The sequence below is a fragment of the Oryctolagus cuniculus genome, chromosome 12 (genome assembly GCF_964237555.1).
Source record: "Oryctolagus cuniculus chromosome 12, mOryCun1.1, whole genome shotgun sequence".
Taxonomy (NCBI): domain Eukaryota; kingdom Metazoa; phylum Chordata; class Mammalia; order Lagomorpha; family Leporidae; genus Oryctolagus; species Oryctolagus cuniculus.
Window position 1 is genome coordinate 67,536,035 of NC_091443.1, and position 19,969 is coordinate 67,556,003.

Sequence of the window (19,969 nt, forward strand, 5' to 3'; positions counted from 1 at the left end):
ACTGAAACTACTGAAAGTACTATCAGAATAGGTATACCCAGGGGGCAGAGGGAAGAAAAGCCTTCTGAAATGAGGAAAGAGCAGCAGGTGCTCTTAACTCAAGACCCCTGAATAGGTTTTTAGGATTCCATGAATCCCACTGAAATAAAAGCAAAATACGTGCATACACATAATTTTTCTGGGTTAAGAGTTCAAAGTTGGCCGGCGCCGCAGCTCACTAAGCTAATCCTCCCCCTTGCGGCGCCGGCACACCGGGTTCTAGTCCCGGTCGTGGCACCGGATTCTGTCCCCGTTGCCCCTCTTCCAGGCCAGCTCTCTGCTGTGGCCTGGGAGTGCAGTGGAGGATGGCCCAAGTACTTGGGCCCTGCACCCCATGGGAGACCAGGAGAAGTACCTGGCTCCTGCCATCGGATCAGCGCGGTGCGCCGGCCGCGGTGGCCATTGGAGGGTGAACCAGTGGCAAAAGGAAGACCTTTCTCTCTCTCTCTCCCACTGTCCACTCTGTCAAAAAATAAAAAATAAATAAAAATAATAAAAAAAGAGTTCAAAGCTCTCTCACATACTTTGAAAGGTTAAGAAGCACCAATTTAAACAAATCTAATAAACTGAGAAGAGGCAGTCACAAGTCATCAGTAGTAAAATGGAGACTTGATGAAAGCAGCAGCCAGGCATACTGATCAACTACCTATTTGTTCTCTGATCTATTTCCACGCTTTGCTTGCTCTGCTCTGTACTGCAGGGAGCTGCATTTTCAATTCCGTTGCTGTTTGGTCGCAAGGACCCTGTGGGTGATTAACGGCAGAAAGAGGAGAGAAGCCAAGATATTTCCCTCCTCCAGGATGCTAGCCTCACCCTCTTGTGTTCCCAGCTCCCACTGGGCAGCCTGGTTCTGAGTTTAGCTCCCAGAGATGGCTGCAGTTCCTGGATTCTGATAACACCACTTCCCTGCATTGTACTTGCATCCAGGATGTCAACGGCTTCTTTACATGCTAATTTCTGGGTAGTCTCACCACCATGTTTGATTTCTCCATTACACCAACATGCTATGTAATTCCCAAAGGTAAATGCCCTCCATTCAGAAGACCTACAGTGATTTCTGTTTTCCCTGATGAACACTTCCTGATACATATACTGACCACCTAAATACTACCTGAATTAGGTGGTAGAGTGTAATATCAGGTGGCAGGACACTCAGAGCAGTGCATTGTGGGAAGAGAGCAGCTTTGAGCCTGGGGTAAGCAGGTAATGCCATCTTCAGTAACTGAGGATCCACCTTCTTCAAACAGCTCTCAGTATCTTCATTCTGAATAACCTAAGTAAAAACAAAGACAACAGGTTGCAGAATAGTTTTCTCCCCCTCAAACGTGTACTTTTTTTCACAAGAATGCTGTGAAACAGATTAGCTTGAGAAAGTATGTTGTAGTAAAAACAGCATTGGACACTTGTCTTAAGTTAGTAAGTTTCAGTACTGGTTCTAAGATAAACTAAATTGGAGCAGGTGCCATGCCTCAGTGGGTTAAAGCCCCAGCATCTCATATGGGTATCGGTTTGAGTCCCAGCTCTCTACTTCCAATCCAGCTGCCTGTTAATGCACCTGGGAAGGCATCAGATGATGGCCCAAATGCCTGGGCTCCCACACCTACGTCGGAGACCTGGAAGAAGCTCCTGGCTCCAGATCAGCCCAGATCCAGCTGTTGCAGCCAATTGGGGAGTGAACCAGCGGATAGAAGATTCCCCCCTACCACCATAGCTCTTTTAAATAAATAAATAAATCTTAAAAAAATTAAAAAGATAAAGTAAATTAAACTAGTATCATGGAGCCAGAACTGTGGTGTAGAAGGTTAAGCCTCCATCTGCAGTGCTGGCATCCCATATGGGCAAAGTTTGAATTCTGCCTGCTCCACTTCTGATCCAGCTCCCTCCTAACATGCATGGGATAGCAGTGGAAGATGGCCTAAGTGCTTGGGCCCCTACACCCACGCGGGAGACCTGGATGAAGCTCCTGGCTGTTGCAGTTATTTGGAGAGTAAACCAGAGGATTGAAGACCTCTCTGTCTCTCCCTCTTTCTGTAATTCTTTCAAATAAATAAATCTTAAAAAAAAAAAAGGCTACCATCATCAGTATGAAACCTTCAAAGATTACATGTTTTAACAGAATTCTTAAATTCCCTCAACGATGTACAATATATATTGTTGGGGCCAGTGCTGTGGCGCAGTGGGTTAACACCCTGGCCTGAAGTGCCGGCATCCCATATGGACACCAGTTCAAGACCCGGCTGCTCCACTTCCAATCCAGCTCTCTGCTATGGCATGGGAAAGCAGTAGAGGATGGCCCAAGTCCTTGGGCCTCTGCACCCATGAGGGAGACCTGGAAGAAGCTCCTGGCTTCTGGCTTCAGATCAGCACAGCTCCAGCCATTGCAGCCATTGGGGAGTGAACCAGCAGATGGAAGACCTCTCTCTCTCTCTCTCTCTCTCTGCCTCTCCTCTCTCTGTGTAACTCTTTCAAATAAAATAAATAAATCTTTAAAAAAAAAACAGAGAAACAAAAAAAATATATATATATATATTGTCAATAACCAAACGATGGAGGCCGGCATTGTAGCTCAGCAGGTTAAGCTGCTACCTGCAAAACCAGCATCCCATATGGACACAGGTTTAAGTCTTAGCTGCTCCACTTCTGATCCAGCTCTCTCCTAATAAATGTGGAAAAAGCAGAGAAGATGGCCCAAGTATTTGAGCCTCTGCAACCCAAATGGGAAACCCAGAACAAGCTCCTGGCACAGTCCCAGCCTTTGTGGCCATTTGGGAAGTGAACCAGGGGATAGAAGATCTTTCTCTGTCTCGTCTGTGTTTCACATAAACAAATCGATCTTTTAAAAGGCAAAAGATTTGTACAATCTGAGGAGAAACCAGAGCAGAATAAATCTTTAAAAAAAAAAAAAACTCAAAAACAAAAAAAATGGCAAATTCCCACAGGTTCTTCAAAAGTTTATATTAGGGCCGGCGCCGCGGCTCACTTGGCTAATCCTCCACCTAGCGGCGCCGGCACCCTGGGTTCTAGACCCGGTTGGGGCGCCGGAATCTGTCTCGGTTGCTCCTCTTGCAGTCCAGCTCTCTGCTGTGGCCCGGGAAGGCAGTGGAGGATGGCCCAAGTGCTTGGGCCCTGCACCCGCATGGGAGACCAGGAGGAAGCACCTGGCTCCTGGCTTCAGATCTGTGCAGCACCAGCCGTAGCGGCCATTTGGGGGGTGAACCAATGTAAGGAAGACCTTTCTCTTTGTCTCTCTCTCTCACTGTCTGTCCAAAAAAAAAAAAAAGTTTATATTAGGTAGCTAAAGATTATGGTTTCTTTTTTCCTTTAACCTAAGATAATGAAGAGTAGAAAATAATGTTCAAGCACAAAATCTAAAATCAGACCCTGAAACAAATCTGGAGTGTTAGTAAATAAACAACAGAGTAAAAAGAATCTCTGTACAATGTATTAGCTCTTTCAGCTTAGTATATGATATACAATTTAAAATTTATCTTTATTTTCTTTACTGAAACACTTGAAAGCAGTTGTATGTACATATTACTTTTTTTAGTTATTTATTTGAAAGGCAGAGGTGCAAAGCTGGTATTGTGATGCAGTGGGTTAAGCTGCTGCCTGCAGTGCCAGCATCCCATATGTATAATTGGGCCCCTGCACCTATGTGGGAGAGCTGAATCGAGTTCCAAGCTCCTGACTTCACCCTGGCCCAGTCCTGGCCCTTGTGGCCATTTGGGGAGTGAACCAGTAGATGGCGATGTCTCTGCCTCTGCCTCTCTGTAAATAAATCTTAAAAAGAAAAAAAGGCAAGAGTGGATGTTGTGGTACAAAGGTTAAGCTCCCACTTGCATGCCCACATGCCATATCTGAAAGCTGCTTCCAGGCCCAGCTACTCTGCTTCCAATCCAGCTTCCTGCTAATGCATCCAGGGAGGCAGAGGATGATGGCTCAAGTACATGGACCCCTGCCACCATGTGGGAGACCCACATCAAGTTCTGGAGTTCTGGGTTTGGCCTGGCCCAGTACTGGCTGCTGTTCACTTGGGGAGTGAACCAGTAGATGGAAGATCTCTGTCTTGGTCTCTCTCTGTTGCTCTGCCTCTCAAGTAGATGAAAATAAGTAAAAACTACATGTTTAAAGAAGAGAAAGACATCTGCTGGTTCACTCCATAAAGGCCAAATGCTTGGAACAGCTAGGTATTCCACATGGGTGGAAGGAACTCAACTACCTGAGCCATTACCTGCTGCCTCCCAGGGTGTGCATTAGCAAAGAGCTGGAATCAGGAGTGGAGCTAGGGCTTGAACCTAGGCACCCAACCTGAGATGCCAGGATCTTAACTGCACTCAATGCCTACCTTGAAAGATGTTATATTTTACTACCAACTGAGATCTATACAACCCATAGATATTTCTGACAAATTTAAAATCAGTCCTATTTCCCAATAAAGGCAAAAATGTTGTCCATACCTGGCTGATACCCCCTGGAGCATACATGGTGGTAGCAAGGGCCAGGAGGGTGTGTCCTTCCAGTAGCATACTGCTCACACTGGCCTGGTTCGTGGGAATCAAAATCTGAGCATTTGCAAGGCTGGCCTGGAAGATCAGCTTAGGATCTGGAAAATAAAACAGTATGTTTTTCTCTGTAACAGCAATGAACACTAAATTAAGAACTGCGTAATCTGAGAAAGAAAAGTAATTTTAATTTCATCTATAGTCAGGACTTTCTAAGCTTAAAAGCAATGGGGGCCAGCGCTGCGGCTCACTAGCCTAATCCTCCGCCTTGCGGCGCCGGCACACCAGGTTCTAGTCCCGGACGGGGCGCCGGATTCTGTCCCGGTTGCCCCTCTTCCAGGCCAGCTCTATGCTGTGGCCAGGGAGTGCAGTGGAGGATGGCCCAAGTGCTTGGGCCCTGCACCCCATGGGAGACCAGGATAAGTACCTGGCTCCTGCCTTTGGATCAGCGCGGTACGCTGGCCACAGCGCGCCGGCCACAGCGGCCATTGGAGGGTGAATCAACGGCAAAGGAAGACCTTTCTCTCTGTCTCTCTCTCTCTCTCACTGTCCACTCTGCCTGTCAAATAAAAAAAAAAAAAAAAAAAAAAAAAAGCAATGGGGAGGCCGGCTCCGCGGCTCACTAGGCTAACCCTCCACCTAGCGGCGCCGGCACACCAGGTTCTAGTTCCGGTCGGGGCGCCGGATTCTGTCCCGGTTGCCCCTCTTCCAGGCCAGCTCTCTGCTGTGGCCCAGGAGTGCAGTGGAGGATGGCCCAAGTCCTTGGGCCCTGCACCCGCATGGGAGACCAGGAGAAGCACCTTGCTCCTGGCTTCGGATCAGCGTGATGCACCGGCAGCAGCGTGCCAGCCGCGGCAGCCACTGGAGGGTGAACCAACAGCAAAGGAAGACCTTTCTCTCTGTCTCTCTCACTGTCCACTCTGCCTATCAAAAATTAAAAAAAAAAAAAAAAGCAATGGGGAAACATCACAAAAGGAAAAATACGTAAGATTTGTCTACATGAAAATGAAACATCTATTCAAAGTAAAGGTTAAAAATAAACTAAGAAAAACTACAACAAGTGACAAAGTCCATTACAAACACATCAAAAATACTGATTCTAATGGTTAAATGGACAAAAATAAGTAACTAGTTTACAAAGAAGGAAATATAATTCCTTTACATAAAAATTTGTAATTTATTAGCAATGAAGAAATGCAAATGAAATAACCAGATGCCACATATCACTTATCAAATCAACAAGAATTTAAAATAATTATCACCAACCATTAATGCTGGTCAAGCTGAGTAGAAACTAAGACTTACAGATAAAATGGTGCAACCCCCTTAGAAGGCAATCTAGTCTCACAGCAAGAAATTCTAAACATGTACAGTATTTGACACAGAAATTTTGTATCTAGGGGCCAATGTTGTGGCATAGTGGGTTAAGCCACCACCTGCAAGGCTATGTTCAGTATTTTCCTATTATAAATAGTCTTAAATATAATTTAACATAAAATTTTTGTGCTTGTTTCAAATTATATCCTATTATAGATTTCTCAATGTAAAATTTTTAAAGTTTCATTTATTTGAATGGCAAAGATATGGCAGTGGTAGGGAGACAGAGAAGGAGGAGGGGACAGAGAGAGTGAGTCAGTCTTCCATCTACTGGTTCACTCCCCAAATGGCTGCAACAGCCAGAAGCTTCATCTGAGTCTCCCATGTCAGTGGCAGGGGGCCAAGCACTTGGGCCATCTGCTACTACTTTTACCAGGCCATTAGTAGGGAGCTGGATTGGAAGTAGAGCAGCCAGGACTTGAGCTGGTGTCTTAGGCAGCGGCTTAACCTGCTATACCACAACAGTAGCCCCTCCAATTTTTCTTTAAAAAAGAAAAAAAAGTTACAGAAAGGCAGAGGTAGAGGCAGAGAGAGAGAGAGAGAGGATGAGAGAGAGAGAAAGTTTCCCATCCACTGGTTCACTCCCAAAATAACTGCAACAGCTAGGGCTAGGCCAGACCAAGGCCAGGAAGCAGGAGCTACATCAGGACTCCCACAGGGTGCAGGGACACAAGCACTTAGGCCATCCTCCGCTGCTTTCCCAGGTGTGTTAGCTGGGAGCTGGATCAGAGTGGAGCAGCCAGGACATAAGCTGGCATCCATATGGGATGCGGGTAAGCAGGTAGCAGCTTAATCTATGTCACAGTGCCAGCCCCTAATATTTTCCTTAACAATGAACATTTATACTTGATAATCAGCACCCAGAAACAAAAACTAAAAACCACATTATGAAACAGTTGTTCTTTTGGGGAGAACTGGGCACTGAAGAACAGTGAAGACTGGCTGTTTACATTCCTTGCCCGTCTCCATTCCCCCCAGCACTGGGATAACACCCCCTAAGTCCTCAGGGTAACAGGGCTTTTCTGTCTGGTTAGAACTAAGGCAAGGTTTTACACATCAGCAGTGGTACTGAAGAGGACAAACATTCCCACAAACGTTGTGATTTCTTTTCACACTATATGGGGACCTGGAGGACAGTCCATTTCTTCATGGAAAAAGGGTGCCAATCTACCAGAGAGCAAGAATTCGGCCTGTGATACGTTGGGAGGATGAGTGAGACCCAAAGTCAGGGTACACAAGGCTGAGCTGGGGGAAAGGGACACAACCACACAAGCTGTCTCATCCAAGTCTACCTCTTCTTGGTGGGCAAGAGGCTACATTTCAGTCTTTTGCTTCTTAAGCAAAGTGTAAGCCTCAAGTTACAGTCAGGTATTTGCCTATAGTCAAATGATTCATTTAAAGAGACCTGTCATTTATTCAAAGTTTCTGTGTTAATACAGTACACTCATACCTGTTAAATTGCTGGAAACTTTCCGACACTGAACTAGAAATTCAAACCAAGGGTGGGCTTCATGTAATTCTCTTTTTTCCAAAAAGGGGCAATTTTCAGGACTAAGTCTGTATACAAAACAAACAAAAACCTTGTTTAATTAATACAAGATAAGAAAGTTACAATCATGTTTGCTCAGGTAGTAACTAGTATTGAAAAAAGGGTCTTGAAATAAAAAAGAAGTATAACACAAATATGTACTTCACATATTCCTTTCGATCTGGAAATAAGATTTTAGAGACATCACATCTAACCTCCACAGACAAGTGTTACCAATCCTGTATCTACCTTGTACCTTAGGAGACTTTACAGTTCACTGGTTTTTACAACAAAAGATTTTTGGCATTTCCAAACTTAGGAGTTTTTAAAAAACATATACAAATACAAAGAGGCAAGTTAAGGCTTGAGGAGTGAAGGCTCAGAATAGGCACTTTGAAAATAAGGCTCTGAAAATTGGTCTCTTGCCAGTAGCTATGGAGAATTAATCCTGTGTGTAAGCTTCAATGATACACACCAGAAATACATTCTCTGTTCAAACTTCAAGTCTTTCCTACACAAAATAAAAATGTTCTCTACTAGTGCACAAATGTTGGCGCTGGATCTGACATGAATAGAATTAAATCCAGCTCTCCCACTGACTAGCTATGTGCTTTAAAGATCTCTCTCAAAGCTTAAGCTCCCTTCTCTGTGCACAGACACGGCAGTGACCACCCCACAGTTCTTGTGGAAAGCAAATGAGATAAATGTATAGGAAGCACTTTGCCTACACCAAGAATATCATAAGCACCCATATATCACAAGCTTCTTGCACTGACTGCTGTTAATCCTGATGCTACAGCAATTAACATTGGTCACAGATAATATTCTGAAGGCTGATCTTATAGATATATATTGAGTACTGCTTTGATTTTATTCTAATCTCAAGTTATTTAAAAGGTCAGAAGTTACAGAATTAATATTACCAAAAGCACTTAAGTATTTAGTTGAATGTGGCATTGAATCCAAAGATGTACCAAGTGTTGGGGTGGGAGTAACTACCTCAAAAACATCAGCATTCTCCAGGTGAAAGTTTAATATTTCTCTAAAATATGCAAAGAGGAAACATAAACACCTGCTGAAGAGATCAGTTCTCAGTACTCACCTGTAATAGTCAAGATAGACATAAAGAAGATGCTGTAGACCATGTTCCAAACAATACAGAATGAAATGAGAGTGGAAATCCCAACCTTCTTTACTCGTGTAGTTGTGAACAGGGAGGGTAACTTGTATCACACCCCCAATACGGCTCAGTCTTAGGAGGAAAAGTTCAAAGTCTTCCAGTTCAGATGTAAGAAAAATCCCATTCCTATTGGGCAAATTTCAAGGATGACAAATTTAAATGTTGCTAGGTTCACAGTAAATCAAATAACTTAACACTGTTCAAGTCTTAATTACTTAAGAAATAATCATCCAGGGTTGGTGTTGTTGCATAACCGGTGAAGCCACTGTCTATGATGCTGGCATCACAAATGAGCACTGGTTCGAGTCCCAGCTGCTCTACTTCCAATCCAGCTCCTTGCTTAGGCACCTGGGAAAGCGGTGTAAGATGAACCAAGTGCCTGGGCCCCTTCCACACATATTGGAGACCCAGATAATGTTCCAGACCCTTGGCTTCAGCAGCTCTGGCCATTGTGACCATCTAGGAAGTAATCCAGCAGATGGAAGATCTCCTAGGGGCCAGAGTTGTGAAGTAGCAGGTAAAGCTGCCACCCCATAAGGGCATGGGTTGGAGACTCAGATGCTCCACCTCTGATTCAACTCCCTGCTAATGTGCCTGGGGAAGCAGTGGAAGATGGCCCAGGGGCTTGGGCCCCTGCACTCACATGGGAGATCCTGAAGAAGCTCCCAACTCCTTGTGGCCATTTAGGGAGTAAACCAACGAGTGGGAAGATCTGTCTCTTACTCTTTCTGTGTAACTCTGACTTTCAAGTAAGTCAGTAAATCCTTTTTTTTTTTTTTTTTTTTTTTTTTTTTGCCAGGCAGAGTTAGACAGTGAAAGAGAGAGAGAGAGAGAGGGAGAGAGAGAGAGATACAGTGAGATACAGTGAGAGAGAGACAGAGAGAAAGGTCTTCCTTCCGTTGGTTCACTCCCTTAATGGCCACTATGGCTGGCGCTGTGCCGATCTGAAACTAGGAGTCGGGTACTTCCTCCCGGTCTCCCAACCGGGTGCAGGGCGCAAGCACTTGGACCATCCTCCACTGCCTTCCCAGGCCACAGCAGAGAGCTGGACTGGAAGAGGAGCAACCGGGACTAGTACCCAGCGCCCCAACCGGGACTAGAACCCGGGGTGCTGGCGTCGCAGGTAGAGGATTAGCCAAGTGAGCCACGGTGCCAGCCAGTAAATTTTTTTTAAAAAGCTCTGTCTCAAATAAATAAAGTTTATTTTACTTGAATGAGTTATATATAGAGAGGCAGAGCCAGAGATCTTCTATCCACTGGTTCACTCCCCAGATGGTCCCAACAGCCAGCACTGGGCCAGGATGAAGCCAGGAGCCAGGACTCTTTCAGATGTCCAACGTGGGTAGTGGGGGCTCAAGTATCTGTTCCATCTTCCACTGCTTTTCCCTAGACCATTAGCAGTATGCTGGATGGGAAGTGGAACAGTCGGAACTTGAATATGTGCCCATATGCTATGCCAGCATTGCAGGTGGTAGCTTTATCTGCTACACCACAACACTGGCCCCAATAAATCTTAAAAAAAAAAAAAAAAAGTCCCATCTATTCACTACCACATGAGGTTAACTGTATAATATTTCAAAACGTCAGTATAAAATTTAGGGGCTGGGGTCGGCGCTGTAGCATAGCAGGTTAACACCCTGGCATGAAGCACTGGCATCCCATATGGGTGCCGTTATGAGACCCGGCTGTTCCACTTCCCATCCAGCTTTCTGCTATTGCCTGGGAAAGCAGTAGAAGAAGGCCCAAGTCCTTGGGCCCCTGCACACTTGTGGGAGACTTGGAAGATGCTGCTGGCTCCAGATTGGCGCAGCTCCGGCCGTTGTGGCCAGTTGAGGAGTGAACCAGTGGATGGAAGCTCTCTCTCTCTCTCTGACTCTCCTCTTTGTGTAACTCTGACTTTCAAATAAACAAACAAATCTTTAAAAAATAAAAAAATAAGATTTAGGGGCTGGGATTTAGAACATTTCACACCATTATTTTTTATTGTTATTTTTCCCACTGGAGAGTAGTTCAACAATTATAATACCTGCCCAGTGTATCTAAAATTCTATTCCTCATGTAGCTGTTGCAGCAAGTATCCTGATCAATAACATCAACAGTCAGGGAGGGCCATTTATTCTGGTGATGTGGAACATAACTATCCTGCGTCTGAAATTCTCCAATCCACGAGACGATGCTTAACCAATCATGGCGAGCCGTGAGGTATCTCCAGAGGGCTTTAGGAGAATATAATTTGTATTCTACAGGAAGAAGAAAACACATTTTAAAACAGCAATGAAGTTATGACTATTGACATGTAACTTCATACTGAATTAACTACTGAGTAAACATTTTGGACATACTTATAAAATCTATCAATTATTCAGGTCCTTTGTTTCTTTTACTATTTTCCTCTTTTGTGCTGCTGGTTTTACAATACTGCAGCCAGGGGACGAGCTAACTGGGGCAGGCGAGTACAGGGCAGTGTTGTGGTACACCAAGTTAAGCCACAGCCTGCAACACCAGCATCTGATATCAAGTCCCTACTGCTCCACTTCTGATCCAGCTCCCTGCTAATGCACCTGGGAAAGCAGCAAATGACAGCCTAACTACTTGAGCCTCTGCAGCCCAGGTGGGAGACATGGATAGAGTTCAGAATGCTGGTTTCAGCCTGACCCAGCCCTGGCCACCACAGCTATCTGGGGAGTGAACCAGCAGATGGATTATCTTTCTCTCTCCCTTCCTCTCCATCACACTTTCAAATAAAATAAATCTTCAAAGAAAAAAACAAGGAAACAAAATGAAACTTGGGGGTAGGATGGTGTGGTGCAGTGGCTTTAGCTGCTGCTTAGGATGCCTGCATCCCATACTGGAGTGCCTGGGGTCAAGTCCTGCATCTCTCTGTGGCTCTGCCTTTCAAGTGAATGAAAACAAACATTTTTTGGTGGAAAGAAAAGGAGGGACAAGTGTGTTAAGCTGCCGCTTGGGATACCAGCAACCCATATTAGTGCCTGGAATCTGCTTTTTTTTTGGACAGGCAGAGTTAGTGAGAGAGAGAGACAGAGAGAAAGGTCTTCCTTTTCCGTTGGTTCACCCCCCCAATGGCTGCTGCGGCCGGCGCTGATCCGAAGCCAGGAGCCAGGTGCTTCTCCTGGTCTCCCATGCGGGCACAGAGCCCAAGCACTTGGGCCATCCTCCACTGCACTCCCGGGCCACAGCAGAGAGCTGGACTGGAAGAGGGGCAGAATCCAGCGCCCCAACCGGAACTAGCACCCGGTGTGCCGGCGCCATAGGCGGAGGATTAGCCTATTGAGCCGCAGTGCTGGCCTGGGATCTGCTTCTAATTCAGGTTCTTGCTAATGCATTCTGGGAGGCAGTAGATGATACTTGGGCTCCTAGCTACTGACTTTGGCCTGGCCCAGCCCCAGCTGTTGCAGACATTTAGGGAGTAAACCAGAAGACGGAAGATTTCTTTATCTCTCCCTTTTTGTGTCACTCTGGCTTTCAAATAAATAATTTAAAAAACAAAAAATAGTTCCTGTGTAGCCTGGACAACCTATAACGGACACCCACAAAGACATTCAGCTCCCAAAGCAGCAGCCAATGATATGTATTTGTGGAGAATGTCACACTGGAAATGAAATAAAACCCAGGGATCCAATCAGATGCAGAGAACGTGGGTACAGCATAATGTACAAGAAAAAGACACGAAGACTGGGAGTTTGATTCTCAAGGAAACATGCAAATTCAAAGGAACATCTTCACCTGTACTTGGATTTGTTGTTAATGTTTCTCATTGATGTATAGAATTTGGTTTAGCATACTTATCTTTTAGAACTACGTGATTTCATTTTTAAAACTGTATTATATTTATCTTTGAATATAAAGAAGTTGTTCAATTATGTGACTTAAAATTTTATTGTTTTTGTAATCTGACACACAATGACGGTTTAAATTAATCTTTACTTAAAAATAAATTTTATTTGAAAGAGTTGCAGAGAGAGGTAGAGACAGAGAGAGAGGTCTTCCATCCGTTGGTTCACTCCCCAGATGGCTGCAACAGCCGGAGCTGTGCTGATCCAAAGCCAGGAGCTTCTGCCGGGTCTCCCACGTGGGTGCAGGGGCCCAAGGACTGGGGCCATCTTCTACTGCTTTCCCAGGCCACAGCAGAGAGTTGGATCGAAGAGGAGCAGCCAGGAACTAGCGCCAATATGGGATGCTGGCTCTTCAGGCCAGGGCATTAACCCATTGCCCCACAGCGCCAGCCCCTAAAATTACTTTTTTTTTCCCCCCGCCAGGCAGTTAGATAGTGAGAGAAACAGAGAGAGAGAGAGAGTTACAGACAGTGAGAAAGACACAGAGAGAAAGGTCTTCCCTTCCATTGGTTCACTCCCCTAATGGCCGCTGCGGCTGGCGCTGTGCCGATCTGAAGCCAGGAGCCAGGTACTTCCTCCTGGTCTCCTATGCAGGTGCAGGGAACCAAGCACTTGGGCCATCCTCCGCTGCCCACCTGGGCCACAGCAGAGAGCTGGACTGGAAGAGGAGCAACTGGGACTAGTACCCAGTGCCCCAACCAGGACTAGCACCTGGGGTGCCGGCGCTGCAGGAGGAGGATTAGCCAAGTGAACCATGGCGCCAGCTAAAATTACTTTCTTAAACTATACTTTAACTATATTGTGGCTCAGTATGTTAAGCCTCCACCTGTGGAGCCAGCATCCCATATGGGTGCTGGTTCGAGTCCTACCTGTACCACTTCTGACCCAGCTCCACTGCTAATCCACCTGGGGAAGCAATGGAAGATGGCCCAAGTGCTTGAACCCCCGAACCCATATGGGAGACCTAGAAGATGATCCTGACTCCTGGATTCAGACTGGCCCAGCTCAGGTCATTGCAGCCATTTGGGGAGTGAACCAGCAGATGGAAGACCTCTCTGTCCTTCTCTCTAAATAACTCTGCCTTTCAAATAAATAAATCTTAAAAAACAATAAACAAAACTTGGGTCTAGGCTGTGACTCCTTTAAACTATCATCCTGCTAATGCAAATCCTGGGAGGTAGCAGGTGATAATGCAAGTGGTTGAGCTCCACCTACACGGAAGACCTTGCTTGAGTTCCTGGCTCCTGGATTCCCAGGTACATTTAGCAGGAAGCTGGAATTGGGAATGGAACCAGGACTGAAACTCAGGCACTCCAATATGAGGTGTGGGTATCCCAAGTGGCATCTTAACCACTATGCTCAATGCCCACCCCTTTCCTTTAATAGAAAAACTTGAGGTGTAAAAGTAAACATGAATCTGATTCTCTGAACTACCACTGTTCACGCTATAGGCATAGATCCACAATGTATATAAGAGGAAACATCAGGAACAGGAGAAAAATAAAGAATGTCACTTTGAAGCTTGGATGAAAACTCAGTCTTGAAATCTCAATTTATTGAACTGTGACTTTTTTCTTTCACTATCACATTATAAATTCCTCATAAAATCTTTGTGGGGCTAGTGTTGTGGTCTACTGGACTAGGCTGCCACCTGTAGCTTTGGCATCCTGCATGGGTGCTGGTTCCAGACCCGGCCACTCCACTTCCAATCAGCTCCTTGCTAATGCACCTGGGAAAGCAGCAGAAGCTGGCCCAAGTGTTTGGGCCCATGTATCCACATGGGAGACCTACACCAAGCTCCTGTTTCCTGCCTTTGGCCTGGCCCAGCTCTAGCCATTGCGGCCATTTGGGGAGTGAGCCAAGGGATGGAAGACCTCTCTCCCACTCTTTCTCTGTAACCCTATCTTTCAAATAAGTAAAAAAAAAAAAAAAAAAAAAGAATCTTAAAAGATTGCTCATAAAATCTTTAAGATAAATGAGGTCTTAATGGGATGATTTATATTTTGAACTATTTTTCCTCCAAAAAGAACTGTAAAATGCAGACAACAAAATATTCAAATACCAACACCTAACTGAACCCTCATTCAGCATGCTCATGTTTCAGTTATCTTATACTTGCCTTCTGGACTTATCCTAGGAAGGAGGATGGATTCTTGTGTCAGCTGATCCCACCACTGTGCCCAACTTAGTGCAATTCTATGGTCCTGTTTGTTAAATTCATCTTTATGATATTTCAGGAAGGAGTCCAAAACAGATTTGTGCTTGAAAAAATCATGTTCCTTTATCCAATACCTAAGAAACAGTGACATTTAAAAAAAAAAAAAAGTTTATATCTGCTCAGGAACTTCTACTCTTTGAGTAAATACATAATTCTGATTATGCAAAAACTGAAATGACAGGAAATTCCTAAATCCTTTCTATACCACACAAGCTTTGCCTTCATGGAGAAGGCAGGCTCAGTTACACATAAGAAACGTGTTCACATTTAATATACCCAAATCAAACCCCATCTATGATACCCTGCCAATAGTATCTAAAGGGTGTTAATGAGACTATGGGGGGGGGGGGCTGGCACTGCAGCACAGTGGGTTAAAGCCCTGGCCTGATGTGCTGGCATCCCATATGGGCGCTGGTTCTAGTCCTAGCTGCTCCTCTTCCGATCCAGCTCTCTGCTATGGCCTGGGAAAGCAGTGGAAGATGACCCAAGTCCTTGGGTCCCTGCACCCGCACGGGAGACTCGGCTCCTGGCTCTGGCCATTGTGGCCATCGGGAGAGTGAACCAGCAGATGGAAAACCTCTCTACCTCTCTAACTCTTTCAACTAATTAACTAAAAAAAAAAAAAAAAAAAAAGAGAGAGAGAGAGAGAGAGACACTACCTGGGGAAGGAGTGGATCTGTGTATTTTCTTGGGAATGTCCCGAGTAAGACTTTTCAACTTGATGCATGAAGTCTATAGTTCTTTTTTCTTTATCAGAAAAATAATTTTTTTCTTTTAAAATCTCAACCTTGAATAAAAAGTGATCCAGTCAATGACCTCATAAAAATCAAGCGCATTTCCAAAATAGATGTCATGAGAGTAAATGCCATTTATGAATTGTATTTTGTATTTTTCAGTTAATATTCATAAAAAATTTACTTTGCCACAAATACAAAAATCATTTAAAAAGGATTTGTCACACTTTTGTGTATTTATTAGATTTAGTTGAATATTAAAATAGATTTGTATTTAAGTTCTTCATCAAAGGTGTTTTTTCCCATGTTTTTCACCGAAGCTTTCTAGAAAATGTAAACTATGCAGCATCTCCTTTACCTACCAGAAAGTCCCGTACATTTTTATCAGTTGTACAGAAGCATATCTTGAGCAACTGATCTTTTACATCAAAGCCCTATAATAAACACAGGAAAACAAGTGTATGTTAGATACGGAAGTACTCTATTATAGACATATCCTGTTAGAATTCCACAGCTTTTCTGCTCTAATAAATATGCATCTTTCAATATCACGTATGTTTACTGTATCTCTAAAGTCCTTCAGCATTTTGCCAGAGCAAAGGCAGCACACAGAATAATTTATATTAACATGAGGCTACCACACGACCAAAATGATAGCATTCTGCTCAAATGATTCATTTGAAAACAATGGTCAGCATTAATAGTAATCCCTTAACATGGTTTTAGTCCTCTCCTCTTTCAGAACTTACCGTGTGCAAGATCCCAACCATGAATGAGGGCCAAGTCTTAGCTTATTTCAGGAGAGCCCTACTTCTATGACTTCTCCTTTTCTTTCTTTTTTATTTGACAGTTAGAAAGTGAGAGAGAGAAAGAGAGAAAGATCTTCCTTCCGTTGGTTCAACCCTCAAATGGCTGCCATGGCCGGAACTATGCTGATCCGAAGCCAGGAGCCAGGTGCTTCTTCCTGGTCTCCCTTGGCGGGTGCAGGGCCCAAGCACTTGGGCCATCCTCCACTGCCTTCCCGGGCCACAGCAGAGAGCTGGACTGGAAGAGGAGCAACCGGGACTAGAACCCAGCACCCATATGGGATGCCGGTGCTGCAGGCAGAGGATTAACCAAGTGAGCCACGGCGCCGGCCCCAGTGACTTCTCCTTTTTAAATGAGGCAAAACCACTGAACATGACGCACTAGCAAAGGCATAATCCACAATAAAGTTCATATAGAGATAGAAGGTATTGCTTGTACAAATAAGAGGTCTTGGCATGCTTTGACGTATACGACATTTATGTGAAAAACAGTATTTCCAGCAGAGTGCTAGAACTAACAGAGGGCATATGATAGAAACTTCGCTTAAAAATCTGCTCAAGAGACATGGAAATAATCTAAATATGCAACATAAATGGATAAACAAAGTGTGGTATATATAAAAAATGGACTATTATTCAGTCTTATAGGAGAAGGAAATCTTGCCATTTGCAACAACATGGATGAACCCAGAGGACATTACACATAAGTGAAATAAGCTAGACATACAGGACGAATACTACATTGATCTCATCTTTTTTTTTTTTTTTCCAATCAGGCACACATTATGACTTTTATTATTGTTGTTATTATTTGTGATCAAATACATATAACATAAAATTTCCCATCTTGGGAATGTTAGAGTGTACAGTTGAGTAGTATTAAGTAGACTGACATTGTACAACCAAGCTCCAGAACTTTCTTATCTTGTAGCATTGAAACTCAAATCCTACAAAACAACTCTTCTCCCTGAATACATTGATCTCATCTTAAAAATAATTATTTTTAACTCAAGGTAACACAGCAGAATGGTAGTTACCAGGGACTAGGCAAAAAGGGAACGAAGGAAATATTGATTAAAAGATACAAACTTCCAGATGTAAGTTCTGGAGACTTGAGTACAGTAGGTGACTACAGTTAACACTGTATTATATATATTATACATCATTATTTACAGTTAATACTGTATTATGGGGGCCAGCGCTGTATCATAGCAGGTTAAGCTACTGCCTGCAGTGTCACCATCCCATATGGGCACTGGTTTGAGACCTGGCTGCTCCACTTCCCATCCAGCTCTCTCCCATGGCCTGGGAAAGCAGAAGATGATCCAAGTGCTTGGGCCCCAGCACCCACTTGGGAGACCTGGAAGAAGCACCTGGCTGCTGGCTTTGGATCAGCACAGCTCTAGCTGTTGAGGCCAATTGGAGAGTGAACCAGCGAATGGAAGGTCTTTCCGTCTTTCTGCCTCTCCTCTTTCTGTGTAATTTCGAATTTCAAATAAATAAATAAATCTTTAAAAAAAAATACTGTATTATGGGGTAGGCGCTGTGGCATAGTAGGTTAATCCTCCGCCTGTGGCACCGACATCTCACATGGGTGCTGGTTCAAATACCAGCTGCTTCTATTCCGATTCAGCTTGCTGCAAAGGCCTGGAAAAGCAGTAGAAGATGGCCCAATGCTTGGGCCCCTGCATCCAAGTGGGAGACCTAGAGGAAGCTCCTGGCTCTAGACAGGCTCAGCTCCGGTCATTTTGGCCATTTGGAGAGTGAACCAGAGGATGGGAGACCTTTCTCTTTGTCTTTCCTTCTCACTGTCTGTAACCCTACCTCTCAAATAAATAAACACAATCTTTAAAAAATACCATATTATATATAGTTAATACTATATTTATTACATATGTGTTACATCATTTCCCAAGAAAGTAGATCCAGTGTTCTCAACATGCATATATGCATACATGTGCACAATTAGTGAGATGACAGATATGTTAGTTTGATTCTGGTAATCTTTTCATAATGTACATATATATCAAAACACCTTAACTATACATAATTGTAGCTGTCAGTCATTCCTCACAAAGCTGGAGGAAAACATTCTCTGAGGAAGTTCTTAGTACCAAGGAACAGTTTATCTATTTATTTGAAAGATTTACTTATTTGAATGGCAAAGCGACTGAGGGGAGCGGAACAGAGAGTACTCGAGTAAGTGATCTTCCATCTGCTGTTTCACGTCTAATTGGCTACAATGGCCAGGGCTGGTCCAGGCCAAAGCCAAGAGCCCAGAACTCCATTCAAGTCTCCTACATGGGTGGCAGGAACCCAAGTACTTACACCATCTTTCGCTGCTTTCCCAGGCACATCAGCAGAAAGCTGGATAGGAAGTGGAACAGCCGGAACTCAAAACGGCACTCCAATATGGGATATGCCAAGTTTCAGGTGGTAGTTTTACCTGCTGAACCACAACACCAGCCCCGAGTAACATTTTTATAAAGATTTTTATTTATTTGAAAGTCAGAGTGGCAGAGTGGCAGAGTGGCAGAGTGGCAGAGTGGCAGAGTGGCAGAGTGGCAGAGAGGCAGAGAGGCAGAGAGGCAGAGAGGCAGAGAGGCAGAGAGGCAGAGAGGCACAAAGAGAGAGAGATCTTCTATCTGCTGGTTCACTCCCTGAATGGCTGCAATGGCCCAAGCTGAGCCGATCTGAAGCCAGGAGCTTCCTCTGGATCTCCCATGCAGGTGTAGAGGCCCAAGGACTTGGGCCATCTTCTACTGCTTTCCCAGGCCATAAAAGAGAGCTGGATCGGAAGTGAAGCAGCCAGGTCTCAAACCGGCACCCATATGGGATGTAGGCATTGCAGGTTGCAGCTTTACCCATTACACCACAGCGCTAGCCCCCAAGTAACATATTATTAATGTCATTACTTCCCAGCAAAGACTGCATAAATTTCCTAGTATGACACAACTCTGAATACAAATTGATGTTTTTATACTAACAAGAAATTATATTAAAATCATATTCTTGAGAGAGAGCGAGCCAGGAGCCAGAGCTTCCTCCAGGTCTCCCACTCGGGTGCAGGGGCCCAAGTACTTGGATCATCTTCTAATGCTTTCCCAGGCCATCAGCCAGTAGCTGGATTGGAAGAGGAGCAGCCGGGACTCGAACTGGCACTCATGTGGGATGCCAGTGCTGCAGGCTGAGGGTTTAACCCGCTGAGCCACAGCGCCACCCTAAATGCATATTCTCTTACATTACGAATTTTAAGATGATAAATTGTTTATACCACTCACCATATTCTTCAAAAGTTCAGAGGCTTCCTTCATATTTTTCTTTTTTAAATTGTCAAAAACCAAATCGAGGCCTATTCTAATCAGCTCCTCAAGTCTTTGAGCAGAATGACCATTAATCCTGAAGAAAATTTGTGCCTCTGGTATTTTGTTGTTTAAAATGGCATCAGCAATGACTTCCTAGAAAAAAGAATATATTTTTTAAAAATTTATTTACTGAAGGCAGAGTTACAGATAGAGAGGGAGAGACAGAGAGAGAACGTCCTCTACTGGTTCATTCCCCAAGTGTCCATGACAGCCAGGGCTGGGCCAGGCCAAAGCCAGGAGCCTGGAACTCCATTTGGATCTCCCACATGAGTGCACAGGCCCAAGGACTTGGGCCATCTTCTGCTATCCCAGGCACCTTAGCACTGTGCTGGACTAGACACAGGACAGCTGAGACTCAAACCAGTG

The 19,969-nt window shown here is 44.4% G+C and overlaps 1 protein-coding gene across 1 annotated transcript in view; it reads right to left on the minus strand.

Moving 5' to 3' along the window:
• SPG11 (SPG11 vesicle trafficking associated, spatacsin) overlaps window positions 1-19,969 on the minus strand; it is a gene marked incomplete in the record, with an annotated part of 81,978 nt that overhangs the window by 36,575 nt on the left and 25,434 nt on the right. Inside the window, 9 exon segments of the mRNA XM_070054113.1 lie at window positions 1,151-1,312; window positions 4,497-4,642; window positions 7,369-7,475; window positions 8,549-8,752; window positions 10,653-10,866; window positions 14,600-14,772; window positions 15,358-15,485; window positions 15,795-15,866; window positions 19,520-19,696. Of these exon segments, the coding sequence (XP_069910214.1) occupies window positions 1,151-1,312; window positions 4,497-4,642; window positions 7,369-7,475; window positions 8,549-8,752; window positions 10,653-10,866; window positions 14,600-14,772; window positions 15,358-15,485; window positions 15,795-15,866; window positions 19,520-19,696 (1,383 nt within the window).